Source organism: Grus americana, chromosome 8, assembly GCF_028858705.1.
Source record: "Grus americana isolate bGruAme1 chromosome 8, bGruAme1.mat, whole genome shotgun sequence".
Taxonomy (NCBI): Eukaryota; Metazoa; Chordata; class Aves; order Gruiformes; family Gruidae; genus Grus; species Grus americana.
Window position 1 is genome coordinate 15281984 of NC_072859.1, and position 24841 is coordinate 15306824.

Genomic DNA, 24841 nt, shown 5'->3' on the forward strand with positions numbered 1-24841 from the left:
AAGAGAGGGGTGAGGGGAAGGTGTTTTTAAGACTTGGTTTTATTTCTCATTACTTGACTCTGATTTGATTGGTAATAAATTAATTTTCCCGAGCTGAGTCTGTTATGCTAGTGATGGTAATGGGCGAGTGATCTCTCCTGCCCTTATCTCAACCTATGAGCCTTTTATTAGTTTGTTGGGTTTTAGATAAAATTTGCCTCTAACCTAGTAGTTAGGAAGTCACTTTTCCATGAAGATCTAGAATCAAGTCCAGATTTAACTCTGAACTGGGACTTGAACTGGATTTCTCATGTTGTAGGTGAGTGTCATATAGCTTCAGTCTCTGGTTCATCTACCTTTTCTTTTGGGATCATTTTTGGAAGAACTTTTTTAACTTACAGGAAAAAAACAAAAGCATATTTCATAAACCTTCCATATTTGAGTGAAATATATCTTCCATTGTTTTTGAATCCATGTCAGAAATTGATGACTGTAGACTTAAGGCAACTGCAACTGATATTACTAGTTGCTGGAATCAGTCAGAATAGAGTTACAACTAGGTGATCTGAGCCAAAGTCACAAATAGAGTAATGATAGCCTATAACCCTGATAGCAAAAATGGTTTTATGTTTTAACTTATTCTTTAGTATGTGCTAGGATCCACAATATTACACCAAAGTCAACATTAATAATAGAAACCTGTTGTCCCTTTAAAGTAAACAGACCAGAAAAGTTGAATGCAGGCTGGCAGAGAAGCATTATGCATCTCCTTCTGTGTGACTGCTTGAGGAGTCTGAATTAACACTGTGGCTCTTGCCCCGTTTAAACTCAGATTTGTAGAGCTACAATAATAGGATATGGTGTGGGCTTTTCTCTGAGAATATCCTCTTTGAAACACAAAGGTATCACAGAGCTGAGAACTGAGATGTGAAGAAAATGCATTCAGGATGAAAGTAAAAGCTAAAAAAAAAAAATATTGAAAAGCAGATAACACTTTGGACCTGAGCTCTGCAAGATGTCTTTAGGACCCTGCTCAAAGGTACTGATTATAGTGCTAAAATTTTAAAAAAATTTATAATGAAGGGGATGAATATTCTTGGAGGACCATAAAAGAAAGTAATGCAATGACCATGTGCCATATTTCTGCGCTTCTTACAGAATCGTATTTGTTTAATATATTGAAATGTTGTATTTTTACACGAGACTTGATTGCAATATTATCATAATGTGAAAATTAATCATTAAAAGCTCACAAAAGCATAATGAACTGAAGAATAATTAACCTTTACTATGGGTTTATTTCAGTCCGGACTCTAAACACTCCTATACACACAGGTGGAAGAAGAGGAGGAAAACTCCTGGAAAGGTATTAAAAAAGAGGGGGGGAGGTGAGGAGAAGGGAGAGATAAAGAGAAAACACACACGCAAATAAATCAAAGATGATAAACTTATCTGGGAGATCAAGAAAAATATTATTTAAGTTTATATATGCTCTCTCACCCATACCAACACCCATTTTATGTGGTAATTAAGAGGACTGATTCAGTGCTCGGTGGGGTTAGGGAAAAATTCTCATACCCGCGTAATGGGAATTGCATCTAGACCTTAAATATCTTTTGCACTCATACTTGCATATAAACATAAATTTTATGGTTCACTTTCAGAAGATATTCTGAGTGTGCATGCTGGAATTTATTGAAAGGAAACTTTTAAAAGATGCAATCTGTATACTTCAAAGAAACCGAAGTCCTTTTGATTTCATGCAATTGAAAAGTTAGGCCAGAATCTTTCTGGTGTGTTTAAATGTTTAAAACTTCTAAATCAATGACACTTTTATGAAATTACATCACAGTTTGTATTTGTCTTGAAAGGATCGAGCAGCTACCTTAGTAATTATAAGAAACTATCTTTCAATGATCTGAAGCATTTCAGATGCATGTCAAGAAGGAACCTTAGAAGATGAGATGCTAATTTAGAGGTTTCTCTGCCAAAGTAGTAGCTGAATTAAGAAATTCTACAGAGTATACCTGACTGCTGCTGGCCACCAGCTAATCTGCTGGGGTTGCACCGCTGCCACTCCAGAAGAAAAATAAATGGCTTAAGAATGAAAAGCAGATAGGAGGATACCACCCCAGAGAATACCAGCCTGAGAGGACAAGGCGATTTAGTGAGTCCTCACAAGTTTTGAGGTGAGTCAAATGCTTTCGCAGCTCTGGAGTCCATCGAGCCTTAGCGTGCCTTCATGTATCACATTCAAACCATTGAACAGAGCTTAGTTAACTGTGATGTTGTTTGTGCATTTTTAAGTATGTTGTTTAGCAACTAATTCTGTCAAGAATGAGTGCTATTTGCTGAAAATTAAATGAGAAAATGGGACCACTAATTCTTCACTCAGCTTGTACCCTGACCAAGGGCATGCTCACTTGGCTCACTGTAACCTCTAATGTGTAAAGAAGGTGAATAAGACAGATAATGTAAATGCTGGTTTTTGTCTGTAACCAGAGCTATTTGTCTGCAAGGTGGTTCAGGCCACTCACTATTTACTGTTTTGTTGTTGATACAAAGAATGGAACTCTCCCTTTTATCAAAAAATGCTCAAATCTGAACTGATAGCAGACACTAGCTCTATTCGACACTCAAGTACAGAATGTTTCAAAACAGAGGTCCCATTTAGGAGGCTGATGGAAAGGCCCATGTCACTACCAGAAATAATCTGCCTGCAGTTGTGGTTGTCCTCTCAGCAGAAAGAAAAAAAGACTGGTCTAACGCTATTCAAAAAATCTTTAAAGTGATTCAGATTTTTTAACTGATGATAGAACACATGCAGAATAATAACCAGAGTGGACAGAATCTAAATCAAATGATGTTTAATAATTAGATGACCCAAAGAAAGAATTCTGCTGAGCTTTTCAATAATATATCTTACTGCTACTGCATGACATGTGTCTACAGGGTCAGTTTAGCAATCTTTGATTTACAGGGCAGGTCAAAGGTATGACTTCACATATATGTAGTCAGAGCAAAAGCACTGTGCAAGTACTGTATGGTGCATATTTTGTGCTTTTTAGTGGATTTTTTTCATACTGAACTCTGTATTACTAGGTTTCTGTATTGCTGTTGTCTTATTTGAAAGTGGGCTGGGTATGTCTAAACAAAGTGTAATGATATCTGGATGTTCTTCTAGAGGCCTTCTATAGACAGCTATTGAGGAATGGCAGGAAGTATAATTTATAGCAAAAGATGCTTGATGTGAATAAACTTGCTTAAACTGCTAGTTCAGAAGGAAGTTTCTACGTGATTCTAGGTATGTTCTTCTGCCTCCGTTCTTCATCTGTAAAATCAAATGTCCTTGTCTGGGTCCTCTGTGTATTGTGAAGATAAAAGCTGCCAAAGACTTTAAGGCATGTAGATTGTTTGGTTATGAGCCTAAGTATGTCAGTAATGAAAATATTTCTCTTGATATCAAGGCCTTATAAACCTCTAAACTGTCTTTAGAACTTCAGGAATGGTCAGTTAAGTCCTCTTAATTCAGTGTGCCTCAGGAATGTAATTAGGAGCATTTCTGTCCTGATTTTCATTTCTAGGATGCATTATACCTGTGAAGTTGTTATCGTAAGAGTGAAGACAGTGCGTCATTTTGTGTTAACTTTCTTTGTCAGTTAATCTTTTCATTTTATGCTGATGTATTTTGTCTGATTCATTTCATTACAAATAAGTTTGAAATATTTCAGATGTATGTCAGGAAGTAGGAATCATTTTAAGGAGGAAGCAATTTGGTGGAGCTTCCCAGGACAACGTCACAGGTGGCAAAAGTTAGTTGGTAACACTGCTATTAACCATAAGTGGGTGTGGAAATACTTAGTTCACCATGAAAAAAAAATCAATTGCCATGAAAGAGTGGCATATATAAAAATATAAGAGGAACCATTCACAGGTTCCATTAAGCACGTGTAGTAAAATAGCTTTATATTCTTGGAAAAAGAATAATATTTTTAATAAGAGTAGAAAGTCCAGCAACTACAATCAAACATTTATTGTAGTTTTTTCCACTGTAGTGCTTACAGTTGCAAGTAAACTTATTTAATTTAATTTTCATAAGCATTTAAATTGCTGGTTTATGGTCAGAATATTAGCCATCTAGATGTACAAATATTACTTGTGCTTATAACTAACTGAATCTGGAACTATGTAGGAAAAGAATTCATATCTAATACATTTCTCCTAAATGCAGGCATATAAATAGAAACTATTTAAAACCCCCCAAAAACAACCAAAAAACCTCCAATCAAAACCAACACAACAAACCAAACCTGTCATTCCTACATCCCACTTACATTTATTAGAAAGGAATTCTAAAATGGGGGGTTTTTTTGTACATGCTAGATGTTAACCAAATCTCTGGCAAAACTTCTAGTGGGAAGGTAACAGGCACGTATCTATAGTTAGGCTGTTACAGGCTCAGGCACACATCAAGTGTACGAGCTGAGGAACCTCTGCCTTGTTTGGTGTAACGTGTGTGCTCTTGGTTATGTGATGCAGTACTAAATGTGCAGTCTTCCCATTCACAGTGTATCTGCATCTAGTCCTTGTAATTATGAAAAAAGAGATGGGCTGAGATGTTACTCCAGGATCCATGTTCTGATTTAAGAAAGTAATCGGGGGACAATGATGGGCTTGGCACTTTCATTTCTCCTTCCTTAAAGCACAAAAGCATTTAGAAATCTTCCTTTAAATGTCTATGGGCATCTTTTAAAAGACCTAGAAGCTTCTAATTCAGATAAATGTTAAAATTTATAACCCCTTGTCAACTTTTGGATCCAATCTAGAACTAAAGTAGAAGGATTATTCCTCTGATGCTAATTGACCTACATGAATTAAAGGAGTGTTTCAGGTTTGATGCTCCAGTTGGATTACTGTTTTACTATTTGTAACAATGATAAATTCTAGTAATGTTAAAAAAAGTTTATATGTCTATATTCAGAGAAGTAAAGCTCACTATGTGCGTTCAGTTTTGGTCTCTGAGGAAATAAAAATTAAGGTCACTGAGCTGATGACAAATTCAGGTCAATAATTACAAAAACAGTATCAAAAGACTCAACAACTGGAGTTACAAACCCAGGATTCTGAGAGACATGGAAATGACGTTACATATTGGAATAATCAACCCTATTTGCTGAAATCTCTGAATTACTATTGTAGGAAGGGTTTTAAGTCCTCAGCCTGCATTCCAAGTCTTCTGAGGGATAGGGCAGGAGTAGTTGTAAAGATCTCCCATCACCAAATTTCTTAGGGCATAAAGATGATCTCTGCTAAACCTCCACCCCTTACTCAAGGTCAAAGGGACTTTGAAAATCCAGTCTATCCTCCCAGTGCTTGGAGAAGGCCTGAACTTCCAACGGGTTGGTGGGGAGCTACTTGCTCAGTGCAACTTCCCTGTTGCTCCAAAGCCAGTCCTTCCCCACTCGGCTCTTTCCTGGTGATCACACTGTCATAGGCACCCCTCTTGCATATCTTCATAATCACAACCTGCTGGGATGTTTTTAGAGCGCACTGTCTACCTCCTACCACTGCAACAAAGAATTCCACAGAGGCGTGTGAAAAGCTGTTCTATTGAACAAAGTGCTTTCAAGGAAGAAGTCAGCATAATTATAGGACAAACTAGCACTAGGCTGCCGCCTGTCAGCCAAGACAATTATCGTTTGTGTCAGAGATGGAGTAAGGAGGGAGGTGGGTGGGAGGTAACTGGAGGACCTAATCCGGGTGACAACTTTGCCAAAAGAATGTGTGTAGGATGACAGTGAAGGAAGAGGAGAGTATGGAGGGAGATGCTATTGAACTGAAATAGAGGAAGAAGCCTCAAAAAAGGATGATGAAACTTTCCAGAATCTAAAGAAACAGGATGTGGGTGTTAATGGGTAGAACCAGTCAGTATGCCTGGACCCAGAGAAGGAGCTGATGTGTACGGAGCCCTGTGGTATTTGGGAAAGGCTAACAGCAGCTAATAAGCACCTAGAATCACGTCCATAGTAAATAAAGGAGTAGTATGTGAGACTGTTTAAGCAGTTTGATGTTCGCCATATGTGGTAGGGAGGCACGAGGCAATGAGATTTGTAGGAACATCTGACAAAAGGTAGAAAAAGGCCTTTGCTCTAACAGGCTTCTGGGAATAAATTGACAACAAAAGACCATGGAAGATAAGTAGAAATGAGGCAAGTGATACCAAAGGGGCTAGGCAGCTTGTACTTTCTGAAGTGCTGTGTTATGACAGAAGTCAGGTACTAAAGGCCGTGCAGGGCCTAGTGGAACTGAAGAACTTTTATAGCTGTTTAGTGTTGTTTTGAAATTCTGATTCAACAATTACTATTTCAGAGCAAAACCTATATACTGTGGCTTACATCTATTGAGTATAGCATGGAAGGGGTAGCTGCAATTAAAGAAACACATACTCTGTAAGATATTTATTGTGCAGTTTGATAAAATTCAGAGTATGGAAGCTTGCACTGTATATTAGCTAATTTTAGCTGAGCAGAACATATAACAAAGATTGCTTTACTCTGTGTATCAAACTGCGTATGTTTAGCCCTTGCTGACATTTTAATCTTTTATGAAATAAGGCATGACTTTTAAGCAGGGACAATTTTAACTCAGACAAAAGGGCAGGGGTACTACCCTACCTGAAAATGTCTTGTTCCAGCTCATGAGTCCGTTGTTGGTCCTCCCGATTCTGCTTTTGCATTTCTTCTTGCTCTTTTGGAGTAAGAGAACTTAGGCCATCCAAAAGCCATTTTTCTCGCAGGGCCTTTTTCTGATAGGGGAAAAATACAGACAAGTAAGTGTACTTTAAAAGTTAGGCTAGTCAATCATTTACTCTATTTGTCTTGATACCATAGACATGATCCACATTCTTGTGCTGTATCTAGTATAAGGCAACCTGATAGCGGTAAGTGCCACTGAAAGGGAAATATTAAAAAACATTTGTTTTGAGATTGTTCTTAATAAGTTTGGTTTTAAGTCAATGTCCCATTTTATTAGTCCACCCAGCAAATTCCTAGAGGATTTCAGTTGCTACCTGTAACAGATTAATATTTATAAGTGGATCCAATGGTGTGTTTGTCCTCAATAAAGCAAAACAGTTGTATGAAACCATCCATACTACAGACTCATGCAAAAAACCCCAGTCGTCAGAAGCGCTATAGTTTTATTTCAATAGCCCGGATTTCTGGGGTCATGGCATTGCACAAATTAGGGGAGGGGGTATAAAAGGTGGAAAGTTTCTGTAAATAAGATTGTATAGGAAGAAGAGATCTCTAGGAAGGAAGCGAAGCAATGCTGTCTCTGGAATTTACAAGAAACTTGAGTAATTATGGTAGGGAACTTGCATTTCATCTGGTGAGGATGTGTGGGGTAAGAGTGGGACTGGAAGGGTGGAGCGTGGGTTACTGATGTCTAGTTAGTGTTTCAGCAGATCTGCTGTGTATTTAGAACTGCTGTCGTAGGGGAAATCCAGGGTTTATGTATTGAGGTCCTGACCTGTTTAGTGCCTATGGAGTTCTTTCTGTACAGCAGTGGCTTATAAATGGGTGTATTGCATGTGTACAGGTGAGTGCATCTCTCAGCTGTGTCTTCAGATTTTGAAAAATATGGCTGTATGCACTGATTGTTTCCTATAGCTGCTTTACAATATGAAAGGTGGCATCTGAAAGTCATCAGAGCTCTCTAAAATATTCCTGATGGGGGAAAAAAATATTCATGGAGATAAGTTCATATTTGCAGCCTAGAGGTTGTAAACCATGCAAACTTTCTTGTGCTCTTTTTGTTCCCCTCAGTCTAGCTCAGGAAAATAAATCCAGTTGCTGCCTTGGGGAAGAACTGGGAATCAGAGCTCCTTAGAAAAACTCTTTCAACAGGGGAAAAAAAAAAAAAGGCATGCATGTAAGGTTTTTAATTAACCATGAATTTTCCATTTGTAATTTAGATTTTTTTGAGCTGACTTCCATGCTAGTTTTTATATTTTTTCCCTATATAGTTTCATTACTTGTAGGATGTGGATGAAGATTAAATTGGATTTTGACTACTGCTGTTTTGAGGCAGAGCTATGCTCAGCACTGATGAGAAGGCTGTATTAACCATAGTGCTGCTCGCAGCACCTGTTGGCGTCCCTGTCTGCGTCCTGTGTGCTGAGTCACTTAAACTGTTGCTTCCTACGATTTTCTGTTTACTGTATACTTTACATGAAGTTATTATTGAGGCTCAATTGATGGAGGAGGATGCATGTAGGACTTGATTGCAGTTAAATGCAATTTTCAACTTGCTTGATGTGTGACATACATGATGTGATAGAAACTGTGGCTAAAATAGGCTTGTTGGGAATTCTGTGGCACTCCGCAGTATATTTTTTTTTGGAGGTTGTTTTTGCACATAGGAGCAATGTTTGCAGTTGCTTTCACCCTGTGGGACAGTATTCTCTCCCTCAACACTGGATCCTGGGAAATGTGTGGGGAACAAGGGCTGCTCAAGACTGTTCTGAACCTTGACTCTGGCTGTAGAAGCAATTGGCAGCACTTCCTGGCAGTTGTGTCTTAGGCTCAGATGAAATAAATGCAGATTTTATAGAATGGTTTTACCTGATCTGGTAGATGCATATAGTCTGGTGTTGGTACAACCCTTTTTTAACCACAAAATACTGTTTTTTCTCAAGTTGGAGGGAACACAATTATTAATTCCCTTTCAATCAAGCTGTTTAGATTTTAATAAGTAGGCCTCTTAGAAAAGTGAGATTTTTTAATCCTGGCTGGAACTGAATTAGTCTAACACTGTTTTCTCAAAAAATAATTCTGTAATTCCTGTGAGAATTACAGCAGGGCTGGCAGTGTAGACCTCAAACTGATAACACCCATTGAAATCAACAAAAGCTTCATGTATGTATAAGGTTAGGCCCAAGAAAACAAACTCCCTAAATATAGGCATAACATAATAGTGATACTTTTGCTTTTTCCTAGAATAGTTTACTGCTGCTCCTAACTAAATGCCATGTAATCTTTTTAATTTAACTAGCCATTTTTGAAAGAATGTCACATTGCGTAGTTTGGAAACAGCCTTTGAACAACAGACCATTTCCAGGCTGCTCCACTGAGGCATCGGCACCAGCCAGTGCAGGAGCAGCTGCTTTGGGGCTGTCGGGTTCTTCCTGCTGTCTAGTGTTTCCTTCCACTGTAAAGCATGTCTAGCTCGGTACTAGGCTGTGCATGTGTTATAGCACATACGTGCACGCACTTCCATTTTGCATTAAGTTCAGTATGTTAAGAGAAAGGGATACTTACACGCTGTAATGTGTAAGACCCTGGGAATGGCCAGAGTGCTGGAAAGCAGTCACTTTCTTTTATAAGTTCATGGTCACATCAGGAGTACCGAGACAGTGTACGGCAAATTTTGTGAATTCTGCCCTACGTGTGCTCTAGGTATAGGTCCACTGTAATCCTTAACAAGGCTAGACTAACACTGAAAGATTCATCCTTCCCTGGAAGGCACAGGGGTTTGGAGTTTGTGGGTCTTGATCTCCCAGTGGTATGGCAGCTCACCTCATGGCATGTTAGGGGAGGCATAAATCATTTCTGCAGTTTTCACAGAGGATATAGTTCAACACTGTTAACTCCTGGAATAAGAAGGTGTGTGACCAGCACCTACAACGTAACACTAATGGAGTTCAGGCATGTCAGAAACAAAAAACTTAATAAGCTAAACTAGAAAAGCTCTTGGAAAGTACATGCAAATCAGTGCTGACCTACACTTTTCAAGCAACTCTGTCTGGTCCTTCCACTTGTTGCCTCACTGAGAAGGATTCCATGTAGGAGGAAGAATTAGTTGCTGGTGCATCTAAAACTACTTGAGGATGGAATTTCTCTCACTAGCAGCCCCCATTACCCCCTGCAGTTCCATGAAGTCCTATCCACGCGGGTATCTGTATTTGCTTGCGTGTCCTCTACTTTAGGTGGTAGAGGTGCACGTGTAGGGAATAAATATTCTGTCTCCAGTATGGTTCTACCAGACAACTAAGACCTGTTGTGATACCTCATCTGTCTCCTTGCTAGAAAGAAGTTTAGCTTGGGGACAGCAAACAAAGTCATTGGGAAGCCAAAGCAGAGATTTCGATATGCAAAAAGGAAATTTAAAAAAAAAACCCCAAACATGCACACACAAAACAACCTTCTAAGGGCTATAAATAGGAATGAAGGACAAAATGAGGAACAGGATAGTGATATCCAGCTAACAGGAACATCTATACGACAGTGAGATTTACTAACCTGCAATAGTTTCCGAAGGGACAGGTGCAAGTTATGTCGAATAGGTCACAGAGCTCTAGATTTCACCATACATAACTGGTAGGAGTATAAATGAACAAAATCGACTTGTAGGGAAATGAACCCTCAATAAAACTTTCAGAAGTGCCTATACGTTTTGGAAGTCTAAATCTGTTTTGAAGTGATTTTCTGCACTAGATTCTTGTGTTTGACGCCATCGAAATACCTGAATTAGTCTGAAGCATAAATGTTCATTAAAGGCTTTTAGGGCATTGAGTAGAGGATGTTCACAGAGTAATGTTGCATCTGATATTAGATGCCTTAGTACTCGGTTGGAAAAAGTAGTCTCTATTTTCTGTCCTCCAAATAGCTAATGAAATGTATGCATTTATACATTACACATACATATATATATTTAAATGTATGCTTGATCCCTTTTTGCCAAGTGAATAATTTCCTCTACAGATCCTTGATTTGCCTCATATGCAATATGACTGATTTTAATTTAAAAACTTTTCTGTATGATATCTGCATGATTTTTCATAGAACAGGCAAAAAAATCATATCTTCTCTCCTTTTCCAAAGGAACAGCATTTCAGAAATATTTTTCCAGGAGTGTTTTAGCTTCTGTAAAATTCCATAAATCATTTTCAGAATAAGTGCAAGGTGGGTTTTTTCCTTATCTTTTTAACTCAGTGGTACCTATTAATGTTAGCTGAAGGCATGTACTAAAACTGTAAGGCAACTGCCCTAGGACTCTGTCTGCACACAGCAGTAGTGAGGATTAGCTGGTTGTCTAGTACAGATCAGTTTATCCTTCTTAAAAGGGCAAAAGAGTCGTTCTGAATTTATAGGCATGGAAACTTGAAAGATAAATTGCGGTACTCCATGTAGCCGTGTATTAAGACAGAGGAAGACAGTCACCTTTGCTGCTCATTAGTTACAGGACTTGGAAAAGATATTCCTCTCTCTTTTAGGCAAGACATTACAAAATTGGTCAAGCCTGTCCTTATTGTCACTACCTTGTAATAAAACCTAAGCATGGGTGACGTCTGCGTTGGCTTGCCTGGCCCAGTGAACTAGTTTATCATAACTTCTCATTCTTTTGGCTTGACACAAAAGAAGAGGGTGGATGAAACCCAGGATCAGGTGTCTATTTTGAAGAGGAGTCTGTTTTAAAGGTACTTCTCCCACATTTCCTCAAGGAGATGTGCCACGCTCTTGCTATTGCATTCAACATAGCTTTCTGTTTATCCGCTGACATAATTAAAAGGGTATATAAAATACCAAGTTTTGCATATTTCTAGAAGCATGGATTTTCTCATCTCCGTAATTGACATGTACTGCCAAAGTGCAATAGACATTTAAAGAATGGTGGTGTTGGGTAGAAATCACTGCAATTTCAAATGTCTGCTGAGGTGGATCTTTTGGTTTCTTGGTAATCCTGAGTTTATCAGGCCATATTTCAGGACAATATTTGCAGCATTTATGCTTTTTTAAAAAAAAATATACAAAGAAATGACATTATTTTACCAGTGTTATTAAACAAGCTGACAAAAGGCTATAGCCAAATAAAAATAGGCTGCTTTTTCCAGGAAAAAAAAGTGCAATTAGACCTCATGATTGTTCTGCACCCTGTACCAAGTGAGCTTGCTTCAGAGGAATTAAGAAGTGAACACACCCAGTCTGAAATGTGAGGCTTAATTTTCAGCTGTGAGTTATTCCTAGTTATGATCTCATTTTATGCCATGAAAGTGATCAAATAACATTAGCTCCTGAGTGTAATTTTTTTCAAAGGGTGATGCTTATTAAAGTCAAATGGAGTCCTGGCAAGACTCCAAAAAGCTGTGAAAATTTGACAGTAAAAGCATGACTTAAATGCATGAAGATTTGCATTCCAAAATCCAAAACCTTTATTCATGCTGAACGACTTGTGGCTGTCTTTAGTTACATAAATGCAACACTTTACTTACTTTTAAATGTTGGTGCTTCATTTTTTCCTCTTCCACTTTTAGACGTTTCTGTGCAATTTCTTCTTGCAGTTTTCTTTTGTCCTACAAATTCAGAGAACAACAAAACTTTGTTTAGAGAAATTACTTGTAGCTAAAAAAAAAAAGAAAAAATTGTATAAGTGCTGTTCAGTAGGGTGAAATCAATCCATGCAAATAAAGCCTTATTTTAAAGCTTACATGACGTTCAAGCAGTGCATAATTCTAGCAGCAACAGCTTGTCTGTCCTATGCAGGTACAGTTTCTGTTTCTCTTTCTCTGACGTACATTTAAACATGTTAATGACCACAAAGCAGGGATGATCCAAATTAAAAATAATTTACTGTTGGGAAGGGTAGGGGGGAGAAAATAGGAAGAAATAACATTTGAGTGTAATTGTACGTACAAAATGAGATTAGGAATGGGTCCTGACCAAAATTCCTAAGGCAGCCCACGCATCATTTAGGAGAGCAAGGAGTCTGCAGAGTCTACACTGTGCTGCTGTGATACATCACTAAATGAAATAGGCTGTTGGTGAATCCAGCACTGAGCTTATGTATCTTGTGGCTAATAGCTGAAATAAATTTCTATGCCTTTATTCCTGTTTATTTCATTAGTCATAGTGGTGAAGATGGACACAGAGAAATGTAGTATGCTTCATATATGTTCTTAAAAAAAAATATTGTCTCTGCAAAGGCTGTTTTTATGGCTGCTGAACTTTAGAAGGAAAAACCCTAAGTAGTACTGATCTAGCATAATGCCACCTTCATCCTTTTTGCTCCAGATTATAGAAAAAAGGAAATGGGTGAACAGTCTCTGAACGCTGGCAACACTTGATCTTCCTGTGTCTTCATAAAGCTGCTGTCACGTGGAGTATCCTTGTTGCTCCTCTATATGAAGCCAAACGTTGATTTAGTATTTTGTGTCCTCAGCAGCCAGTGGGAAAGATCATGCCAAAGAAAGCTAACTTTTGCAAGCTGTATTAATAGTCTATTCTCTTTGTCAGTCTTAATACTATAAAATCCTGTTTTTGGACATGGAAACTATTGTGCTTGTTTCTCAGTATGATTTAGGGAAGTAAATTTAATAATCTGTTGTCCTGTGCAGATGTGTTTGCTGACCGGAGGCTAACCGCCTTTTCCTTTCAGTTGGAACAGATTACAGATAGGTGTGTTTTAACAGTCTGTTTTCAGACAAGTATGGTTTCAGGAGTTAAGTTCTTCATAAACATAGGAAAAGACTTGCCCTTTCAGCTCACCTGAGCTGCGTGTAAGGAGTGTAGAAAGTCAGTAAGAAGGAAGTGCTGGGCATAAGGCTGGGAGTTGTTCTCCACGGTTTCCCTAGGGTCTGGGATTTGGAAACAGGAAGAGCCATAGTGTGCTTGGCTGAATCGCTTTGCTGTTACTAGAAATTAGAAATTAGCAGTGGGGCCACAGGCTATACGGGCGCTTTCTTGAAGGATAAGAAGTAGAAACAACCACCTAGCCTTGTGGAGGTTGAGGGCAGGACTACAGGCTGGCCAGGCACAACTGATGGCATGCTGGGGGTTAGTAGGTGAATGAGTGTCAGTGACGTCTTCTCTCTTGCAGTCTGTAAAGTGCGGTAGCCATCTATAAACACTATCTGTGCTTTACAATTTTTCCTGGATGGTGTTAGTCTGCCTCTTTAATACACAGAGCAGGTAGGAATCTTGCCTCAAGATACATGCTACCTTCATCTCTGTAATGGTTTTGAGTTTTGCCTATGCTCTTTAATACAGTTAACAAAGCTACTGATTTAGGATCACTATAATATGTATTTTTTCTGCAATGTCCCTTTTTAAAGACTTTATCCAAGAGCTGCTATGCTGGATTTTACTCAGCCAGTCCTGATTTTGGAGACATAACATCTGGTCTTTGACCTTCACACCTTTCCTTAATTAGGAATAAATAATTTCCTGATCTCATTATATAAATGATCTTTAAATAACCCATCATTAGATGAGCAAAGTACAAGAAGAGCTTGTGTTTACAGATTGTTACAATTTTGAGGAAACTGCTTTTTTTCTTTACTGAAGTTCTAGATAAGGTTCTTAACCAGAAAATGAACTTTTACTTAGTTTATACTATTAAAAATATTCTAAGTAAATTTAAATATTTTCATACTGGTGGAGATGTGCACTAAGACTTTGGGCAGTCTGAAATGAGAAGTGGTACACAAAAATACTGTGCAGAAACAAATAAGTGTAAAGGCACAAATAACTGCATTTCAAATTAACTGTGTAATAAGGAACTTATTCAGTAATGAAAATTTTGCCTGTTTCTCTTGTTAGAGATCTAGAGAGGTTTCTTTTGTATCCTGTATTTTTTTTCTCTTAAAGTTTTCTACTTGTATCCCTTGGTGTTCTAGAATGTTTTAATTCCGCTGGTTGGTAATAAGCATCCATTATGCAATTATCCAGATTAAATAGGTTGAAGTAGATTGTTTTTTATATATCTAGTCAAAGAAAGCTGAAGGTCTAATGCCAGAAGCTAAATTCAAGGAAGACATATGAGGAACCATTTTGAACCTTGTGTTGTCAGAATAATTGTCAAAACCTGTTAGGACCCTTTCTACAGTGTATTCTGCTATGCTTTGTCTACAAATCATGTCTTGCTGTACAAAGTTTTGACTATACATGTAATGAAATAAGTGTTTATTCCTAGATCGTTAACAGATCCATGCTTCTACTAAACTTCATGCTCTGCCCCTGTAGATAATCAGGTTGCTGGCAGAAGTCCTCTAATCCTCTCTTACTATGCTCTTGTTAACGTGAGCAAGATTTGCTTTTTATGAAAGAACACCTTCCCTTCCTCTCTGTTGTGCATCATTGCAAGGTGAGACTTGAGCCTTGGTCCTAATTTTACTTTTATTGAAACATATAGGAATCTTTCCTGACTCTTGAGCCTAGAAAAGAATTGTGTTCTAAATTGGATTTATCTGAAAGGAAGGGAAACACATTTACGGAGCAGTGTCTTGCTATGCACCTTGTGTGCCAAGTCCATTAGTTTGTGTCAGCGTTCCACAGTGGTGCCAGTGTTGGTCTGCTTGCTCCCATGGCAGATGCCGTGTACTGCCAAGGCCTACGGAGCAGCTAATGTTTTAGCTGAAGTATTTTTGTTTTCATGTAATTTTCCAGATGTAATGCTTGGCTATTGAGGGGTCTTATCGAGAGGTATGGACACTTTAGTCTGATGGCACAAGATTGCAGGAATAATTCAAATCTTTAATCGTAATTCAAATCGATCACTTTTGTTTTCCCATAGAATGGAAGATTTGATGAGAAAGGGTTAAGCCTAAGGTTCCTCTTTGACTGTTTTCTCTCAACATATTTGCCACAGCAAACACTAAAGCTTTTGTATTTTAAGATATGACAGTCTCTCTAACAAAATGGATGCATCTTATTTTTTACTTATTAGATTCTATGTATGCCAGCAGCAGGTGGAAGCTATATAACAGAGAAAACCAGTTCCTTTTCAGAGCCATGGAAGCATCAAAATATTATAATAACCATAGGGTTTTCCCTTTTGCTTTGCTATATAGAGAAGACATGAAAAAGAATTTGAAAACCCATAGTGGCTCTGAGAGCACGAGATGCTGTAAAGGAGCCAGGCACTAACAACAGAAGCCAATCGGGTTTTAGTGCAAGTGTAGTTGTTTACTGCTCTGAGCACCTGAGTGCACCTTGCTGTCCTCTGCTAGATCCTTTACAACGTATATCTTGTAGGTAGCTCTTGAAATTCCTAGGTATGTTGCTTGGGACGAACCTTCCCAGAGCCACTGAGTCACTCGCAATTGTAATTGTAATGTGTTTGTTTTCTTAGACAACTCATATTGCAGATTCTTAAACCTGATGATAACTTCACCTTATTTAGCCTCCTTCATTTCTGCAGTGCAGTATAACAAACACACTGAGTGTTTTAATTAAATGCTCTCAATTGATGAAAGTAGAGAGCAAATTGTTCCTTTACACAGAAAGTGTCATAAATGAAGTCATGGCCAGAACCCAAATATGATTACCTATTTCCTGTAATGCAAGAAGCTGGAAGCTGTCACGGTTTCTTAAAATACTTCTCCAGTATTTGTCTGGAGGTGAAGATGCAGCCAGAGGATGCTAACCCTAGGACGTTCATAAGAGTCCTCATCAGACAAGCGTGCTGCCCCGTTCCTCCTGCCAGGTACCAGGAAGTATAAAACATTGCAAGGCCCGGACTCCTCTGCAGCGCCAAAATATTTCTTATCTTTTGAGCCCATACGTTAGAGACAAAGTCCAGGTTATGAGTCCGGTTCAAACACCATGACAGTTATAGAGTACATTTGTTTCTCTACCCTCTAAAACATTTCATATTACCTTTATTGTGGGCTTAAGTCAGGTCTCAAGTAAATAGGATAAATGGGCTTGTTGGCTTTTATCAAGTGTCATAATTAAAACCCAACCTATTAAACTCCTGTAGCTTTCCAGTAATGTCTTCTCATGTTTAATTTGGTTCCAGTAAGGTATTTTTAATTCTGCCCACCATTTATTCAACCAGTAGTGTTTCTTTCACAACTAATCTGTCATGCTAAGCATGTGAAATGTACCTTTGTTCCCATTATTTGTTTTTAAAGATTGCCTGTGAGCGATCCTTCTGCAGCTTTCATCCCAAAGGGCCAAATTTTGTTTCAGTTTAAATCTTTTGTAACTGAGTAGGTTTCAGTGGAGATCAAATCAGATGAGAATTTGGATTCAGACATTTTCATTACATCAGGTTATAGATCTTTAAAAAATAACTCAGTACTTCCTTTAAAACACAATAAATCTTTTGAATTAAATGTCCCTTTAGAAGAGAAACTGAAAATGTTTTCTGATGTCTTCAGCATAAACTTTACGAAGTCTTTTTTTTTCCTTCCCCTCCCCTCTGAAAACTGACAGGTAGGGCTTTGCTTATTCCAAGCTTGTCCTTTTTTACTTTTCAGATAGAAATATTTATTTAGATCATTAATAACTCAGAAATTGTATTTGATTCTACAATGCACAACTAAAAATCTTTCATCTCTCTGTTTTGTTGTGAAATGGGAAAATTATCTGTTTGTTCTGGAATTCTCTAGCTGCCTTTTGACCCGCTGTCCTTCAGGCAAACATTCAGTTGTGATGATAGTAATATGCATTTTAGACTGTCCAGTAGCGATTTGCACACATACTTTGACCGCTTTGAATTTAATTTGAAAGTGCAATACAACCCATAATAAAGTCAGTACAGGTAACTTTAATGTCTTTAAAGCAATAGCTTATAAACCAGAATTAAAAAATAACAATATCAAGCAGACATAACTCTCTCTCTCTTTTTCTGTCCTGGGATAAATCATTCTTCAGAAAACACACAGTAGCTCATTAATACAATACTACTTCTAAGCCTTTGTTTTCTGTTTTTAGTAGCAAGTTATAACTATAGGCACTTACTGTTATGGCCTGGAATCTTTCTTTCAGCAATTCGGTTTCCTCCATTCTAGAAATCAAAAACAAACAAGTAGTGAAGGAAAATAGAATGAGACCATAAGCAGAAAGCCTCCTGGTGGGGCTACAAAAAAAGCTGAGGTGATTTGATCCAATTCCTGAGCAGCGAGAAGGCAGAATTTTTGACTTGTCAGGAGAGTCCCTGAACAGATGAGCAGATCAGCCCAGACAGACACATGTAATGAGGGTGTGTGGAAGAGGCAGACGTGGAGAGCGCTGGCATGAGCAGACTGACAAGTTGGAACAGTGGAGCACAAGCCCTTTTCCTTCAGAAGCTGCCAACTCTTTGTTTTAATGTGCTCAGTTAGCATGCCACTGCTGCTTTAACTGTTAAATGCCCAAACCAGAATTTTTCAGGACCATGGTAGAAGTAAACTTTTATTATTTTCCTATTCCTCTTTCTTCCCTTTGTGTATTCTTCTGGTGATAAACAGATATTTTAAACTTAGTAAGTATTCCTATTTCTTATGAAACTTATTTCACCTGTGCGTTTTAAACTGTTGCAATATTAGCCCTGTAGATGGCATGGGTTTTTTTGAGATGGCAGTTTTAGTTTCCTAGATGAAATTTTTAGAGAAGCTGTATTCATAGCTGGAAGAATGTTTTAGAACTGCTAACCTAAAGTAAAATAAACTTTAAGCAATCAGGTCTGTCGTTGAATGCAAGTGTTAATCTGTGCAATTACTGGTCAGCTATCTAGGACTCAGGGGAAGCTTTGTCTAAGTAAGGATTTCAGGATCATCATTTCAGGGTTACCAAGATGAGTCTAAAATGTCAGCAGCTCTCACGCTGGATTTCCATTCAGCTGACTTGAAGGGGTTTTTTTGCTGTAGATTTTTGCTGAAAACAGCATTATGCTCCTCAAGGGATGTCGTACGTTTTGACCTTTCCAGTTACAAGAGTGGGAGTCATCCTTCCAAAATCAATGTTTGGAAATTTGCAAAACAAGTGGCACTGTCTCTAGTAAAATCCAGTTGTGGAAAAAATTCTAAAGCGACATAAAGCTGAATTCAAACAGCATAAAGATGTAGTGTGAATCTGGAATCCCTTTGTGACCCTCGGTATCATGTAACTTAAGTAAGGACGCCAACAGGAGAGTCAGTCAGCGTGTTTTGGTTTCTTTCCTGCTAATTCATTGAGATGACTAAACTCAGCAGGATTTGGTGAGGGGTTTTACTTTGCATGTCAGTACAGTGACCTGAATCTTGGTGGCAGATTCTAAGGTGTTAGAGAATTGAACACTTGATGGCGAAGTTACATCCTCATAATTCAATACGAATCAATATTTAATTTCAATTTCCACCTTTCTAGTATGTCATGACTCATCCATATAAACAAGCAGACTACCCCCCTCCACACTGGGATTAAGGATACATTAATGTTTTGTTTATACTATGATCCACCCTGAGGTTTTGTTCAAACTTGCAAAGACCCCATGTTTTATTCTCAGTGAAGATTTTTTTTTTAAATATTAATATATGCCTCATTTGGTCAGCACCCAAAATTAAAAAAAATTACCACATAAAAGCAAATGTGAAGTTCAAAGGCAAGTGTACTGAGGTATATCAAGAGACAGATTACATGGGAATTTAAATACATTAAGTTTATGGATTTGAGAATATGTTCAACCACCCCACTGAATTAAATATATTCTTGCTGCAGAAGACAATAGAGATGCAGTCTTTCTGTTTAATATTTCATAAGTTAGTATAGCCTCCCTTATTATATTTTGAAAAAAAATCCCTAAACTTATTTCATCTTTGCCTTCTGCGAAATTCATCTCAATTTAATTGTGTATGTGGACTTCAAAATGTTTAGAAATATTTAAAGCAGCAAATGATTACATCAGAAATAAGGAAGTCTGTCTGGGGCGAGAATCTGTGCTCTGATATAAATGGGATTCCATTCTCAACAGGTGGAGAAATGAGATCAGTATTTCAAGTTCAAATTAGAATCAATGGGATTGCATAGCTTTGAATTTTTATTATCTAAAATATTTTCCAAACTTTATGCTCCAGAATTATTTAAATAGTTTAAAAAAACCTCACTTGTGGATGTTATATATTTACAGACTAAAAAAGTGTTTAACATGTCTTTCCCTAGTCTAAACCCCTAGATTTTGAAGTAACCTGAAGATGGTTTCTAAAATGTTGCTTCCCTTTTTAAGTGATCATTATAAGAAAGTACTTAAAGTACACTTTAAACATTTTTAAATTGTTTAAATCATATATCCCCTTGCTAGGCAGGATTTGTTGTTCAGTCAATAGGATGTCTTCCAGTTATCTTAATCCTATTCTAAATGGGATTTATGTGCAAGAGAAGAAATGGACCAGCTGTCATTTTGTCTACCCCTTAAGCCTGATTCACCAATAGGAGTATCCATGGTGTTATAGGTTAGATCAGCGAATCTGAATAGCTGTGTTTTCAGTCTGCAGGATTCTTGGAACAAGGTTTTTCCTGCCAGAAATATATCCAGAGGAAAGTACCTATTCTGCAAGTTTAAGGTGGGGGGGTGGAGGGGGGAGAAAGAAAGAAAGAAAAAAAAATAATAATTTGTTAGCCTGTGTTTCTGTAACTGACAACTGTGTATTTTTCTTTTGGTAGAGCAGATTCTCTGAGTTATGCAGAAAATGTTTGTTGTATCACATGAGTCACACAGGTTGGGTTTTTTTGGCTTCACGTCTTCCTTTGCTCTTTTCCGTTTTGCACTGGTTACCTAATGTAGGAGTAATAATGAGAATCTAAAGCACAAGGCGAAACAGTTGCATTATGAAGTCTTAAAGAAAAATGGGTGGAAATTTAGAAGCCTGCTGAATTAAAATCTAGAGGTAGGACCACAGAAGCACTTTCACAGCTGGAAATGCAAGTTCTGTTGCCCATTTCTGGATCAAAATCTGAGTACTGGCAAGGAGAAATCCCTTCAGTTCAGAACTGTAGCGGCTGTCCCTGGCCACATTCTACAGACAAAACCATCCTCAGTTCTACTCTTACTCATTGTACTGGGATTTCTTTTGAAACAAATCATTAACCTAAGGTAATATGTGTACAGTGAGTTATAGGTTATTATAGTAGCAAACAATAATTGCTTCTAAGAAGAAACATTAAAGGTAAGGAGCAAGAAGCTTTCACTGTTTGAAAAAGTGAGTTTGAAGTGATAGACTTTATCAGGTTGTTTTCAACTGCTAACATAGCTTATACTTCTGGAAAGAGTGGTTACTGAGTCCATGAATCACCATTTTGTGCATCTTAACTAGTCTGATTATTTTGCTTTGTGATGAGCTGCCTTCTGTAGCTGTGTTTGAAACAGGAAAAGGGCATTTTGAACTTGATATCAAGTGAATTTTATATTCTTACAGTGAGCAAACGTACTGCCACTGTGCATCTGCATGTAGCCTTGAATCTCTGACAGCAGAAGAATGAAAAGGAGACAAAATTTATTGAATGTTCTTCACTGAAAATGTCTACTGCAGCATCCTGTCAGTTGACCCAAAGGTTTGGTGTCTAGGATGCCTCAGCTGATTGAGAAATGATCTCTGCAGTTAGAACCAAGATTTTGCATTTTAAAGGTGAAAAATAAGCCAACAAGAAATTTGAAATGTGAAGATCTAAAACTTTTTGTTTATTCTAGATGAAATGCATGCAAATGGACAACAAAAGCCTTCGGGCAGTTGCTCCCAAAACTTCTTTTTATTTTAGAGAGACTTTGTCTTCAGCTGCATGTTATTTCTCAACATAAACAAGGTTTAAAGGTTGGTTGTGAAGGCCGTTTCCACCATTAGGTTGCAAAGTACTTCCAGTTGTTTCAGTCAATAGTGCATTAATGTTGCACAATAAGCAGCAAACAGCTTTTGTCTAGGAAGAACTCTTTTGGGGTTCATCGTGGTGCTATATTTTTGGCTAAAAAGCTTAAGATAGTTACACTTATTAGCAATGGAAAACTTAGCCCTCAGTAAATAAAAGGCTTGAAGTCCAGGGAAAGAATACTAGCCGAAGCAGCACCTATCGCATTAAACGTGTTTTACTTTAACGTGATTTCTTTCATATTATAAATAACAATATTGTTTTCCTTCTGTGGCTCATACATCTACAGCTTTCTAGCTTCTCAGTTTCTGTTGGCTGCTAAATCTTTAATCTAATGACCTGGTTATCATGTGGGATTGCCTGACCCTTATCAGGTGAATAAAATTTAAGATGCTTTCTTTTATACTTTAGCCAGTCAAGATTATATTAGCCAGTATGCTTAAAGATATGCCATAAATTGGGGTGTGTGTGTGTGTGTGTGTTTTAAAAAAAGCCTCATGTCCGTCCATCAAAGTATACAATATTAGAAATTATGAAAATGTGTACATTTTTAGGATCTTAAATAATGTTCATAACAAAACCTCTGCCAGCTTTCAGGAGGGATTAAAATTTTGCCTTGAAGGTCTATTTTGGAGAAGTAATTCCCTACTAGGCTGGTCTTCATATAATGAATTTCTTGGGTCCTCTCACTGAAGCAAAACAATATCCAAGTATCTCAGTTTTATGAAGCTAAATTCTACCTTCTTTACTTGTTTGAGTAGACAAACTTCTCTGGAAGGAAAAACCTTGACCTATTATGTCTCTGTTGGTACAACACCCTTCCTGTTGCTATTCATATCTGTGAATATATTAAGTCTTTAAAATCAAACTAAAGAAACAGCTGTTGGTCATTGCCTCCAATTGTTTTTAAAACATTGATTATTTTAAGCACATTTTATAATAAATCTGCTTATCAGATATCTTTCAATATTACAGAGAAGTTTTAGAATGCAGCACAGGCTCCACCATCTCTTCCATGGTAGGTTTGTATATTGTATGCACAGTGGAGCCTACCTATAAATGTTATTGTGCTAAATACAAATCATCTTGCCCCTATTTTCTAAAATTACAGGGTGAACTTTATCAAAGTCTATTGATTATTTTTTAATCAGTTAAACATTTTTTGGCAGCTTTTTTTATGTTCCCAGACAGTCATCAATTCTTGGCCTCATGTATTTTGGAAATGTTTTATGAAACTCTGAATGTGGGAGGCTTTCCAAAGCAGCTTGAACAAACTGTTGTCTCTGATTTAAAAAAATCACACTTCAGTGAATAGTTTAAGTGTAATTACTGTGGTGATATTAAATGTGAGATTCTTAACAGAATGTGTTCAGGTGCCTAGATAAGTGATAGGATTGTGTTTAGTTTTTGTTGCTGGTTTTTTTTTTGAAGTGTAAACTGAAATAAACCCACAAAGTGTAAAATAGGCAGGATCAGAGCCTTAAACATGTTGTGGAACGCATTGCCTGCAACCCAGCATTTTCCAACTGCTGCAGATACACGCTTCTAAGAATAGTGCAGAGGTTTAAATCCTACCCAGCCAACTGTGTGGGGAATTTTTAGCAGGGCTCTGAGAACCAACTTTAGTTGTTGTGTAGTTTAATTGCATTTCATTAAGTGAAACCAAATACCTCATAACCAGGGCCAGATCCTGGGGAAAGTAACAAAACCCCCAGGGGTGAGGTGCTGTCTATAGTAAGGTAAACTGCAGGACATATTCTGATTTTTGTGAATGCTTAGTGCCAGGTGTGGTTTCTCCAAGTACAAGTGCTGCTGATGGAAGCCTTTAAAGTATATGATTTGGTGTGGATGCAGAGCTGAAGTAGGAATTCCTTAGGAGAAAGTCTTTCTGCTAGAGCTGGGGTGGGGTGCAGGGACAAGGCTGGAGGTGGTGAAGCCATTCAGCAAGTTCCCTTAACAACCAACCTCTTGTTTGGAGGCTGAAGAATGGAAGCTGTGTCGGTTACATCAATTGATTCCCATCTCCTAAGGCATGGGCAGAGTGCTCACCCTGCTCCCCTGGGAAGCTGCTGAACTAGCCTGTGCCTGTAGCAAGGTCTACCCTGAGTTCTGGAGCTCAGGTGTTCTGCAAGATGGGATGAACCTTATCTGATAGCTCTCAGCAGAGCAGAGAGGAATTACTGCTTTCTCCACCCATGCTTCCAGCCACATTTTCCAGCCACTTTCCTCCTTCTGATTACTCTGTGAAGCAATTGAATTTGCTAATCTATTGGGAAAGTAATTTTAAAAAAACCCCCAAACTTAAACCCCCAAGTCTATGAGTGTCCGCTATGCCAGTGAGCTGAATTGGTTCAATGAGGGAGGAGAGGAGCAGTAGCATGAAGGAAGGAGGAGTGAGATTCTGGCTGGGAGATGAGGAGGAAATGTGACCCTTCTGGCAGCAGTGAGTTGCTGGATGGACTCAGCCACCTTGCAGGCCTCAGGCTTACCTTACCACAGTGGTCCAGGGACCGCGAGACCTTATACTGATGTGTGTAATAAGCATGTATGTTTAGCCATTTATCTGAAACTCGAAACCGCTGTTTCAAAAACATGATGACTTCAGACTCTGGCAATCCTTCCTGTGCTTCCAGATATTCAGTATCCTGCGCTGTGGGTGGGCAGAAAATATCCCACATACAATTTGTTTTGCGTAAGCCTTTCCAAGTATTAATGGAAAAAAATACGTGATGAGATTATGCAAAACTTTATTGTTAGCAGAGCTGATAAGAATATTTATGGCGGATAACACTTGTTGCAAATAGAGGCCTATTTTCTTCATTGAAGAAGACCTATTTTTTTTTTTTTTTGCAGAGGAGTTTGTTATTTGGAAGCAGTGCCTGAGAAAAACTCTCAACTTGTCAGTCATTCAAACTGTTAACTTCAGCTGTCCCCTGTTTGTTTGCAGTGCCGGGTAGGTCATCTGAATAACACGGGGGCTCTGACTGAACGGCTGACGCCTGCTGCGTGGAGCGCCCAGCAATTCAGCCTCAGCTGCCTGCGCTGCATAGTCATCCGGATGCCTGTGAGAGTATGTCATCAACTTAGGTTTTTCAAAAGATTCAAACATTTCACTTCTGCTTCTTATAGCACTGTGTCTATTTACTTCATCTCTTAGTGATTATTACCTAGGAGCAAAAAATCTTGGTCTAATGCAGTTTCTTTTTCTTGTAAGATTTGATTGTCAGGATTTCAGACCTGTTTCACAGCTATGTTTTCTTACC

General features: G+C 38.1%; 1 protein-coding gene and 1 long non-coding RNA gene across 2 annotated transcripts in view; one reads left to right on the plus strand and one right to left on the minus strand.

Moving 5' to 3' along the window:
- Window positions 1-24841, minus strand: part of PALMD (palmdelphin) — a 56778-nt gene that overhangs the window by 12261 nt on the left and 19676 nt on the right. Inside the window, exons 2-4 of the mRNA XM_054833332.1 lie at window positions 17724-17769; window positions 12251-12331; window positions 6654-6784 (exon numbers count right to left, since the gene is read on the minus strand). Coding sequence (XP_054689307.1) covers window positions 6654-6784; window positions 12251-12331; window positions 17724-17769 — 258 coding nt within the window. The remainder of the gene's footprint in view (window positions 1-6653; window positions 6785-12250; window positions 12332-17723; window positions 17770-24841) is intronic.
- LOC129209219 (uncharacterized) lies at window positions 1255-24644 on the plus strand. The gene is made up of 3 exons (XR_008578017.1): window positions 1255-1345; window positions 1976-2168; window positions 24526-24644. It is a non-coding gene; the product is annotated as an uncharacterized LOC129209219 (long non-coding RNA).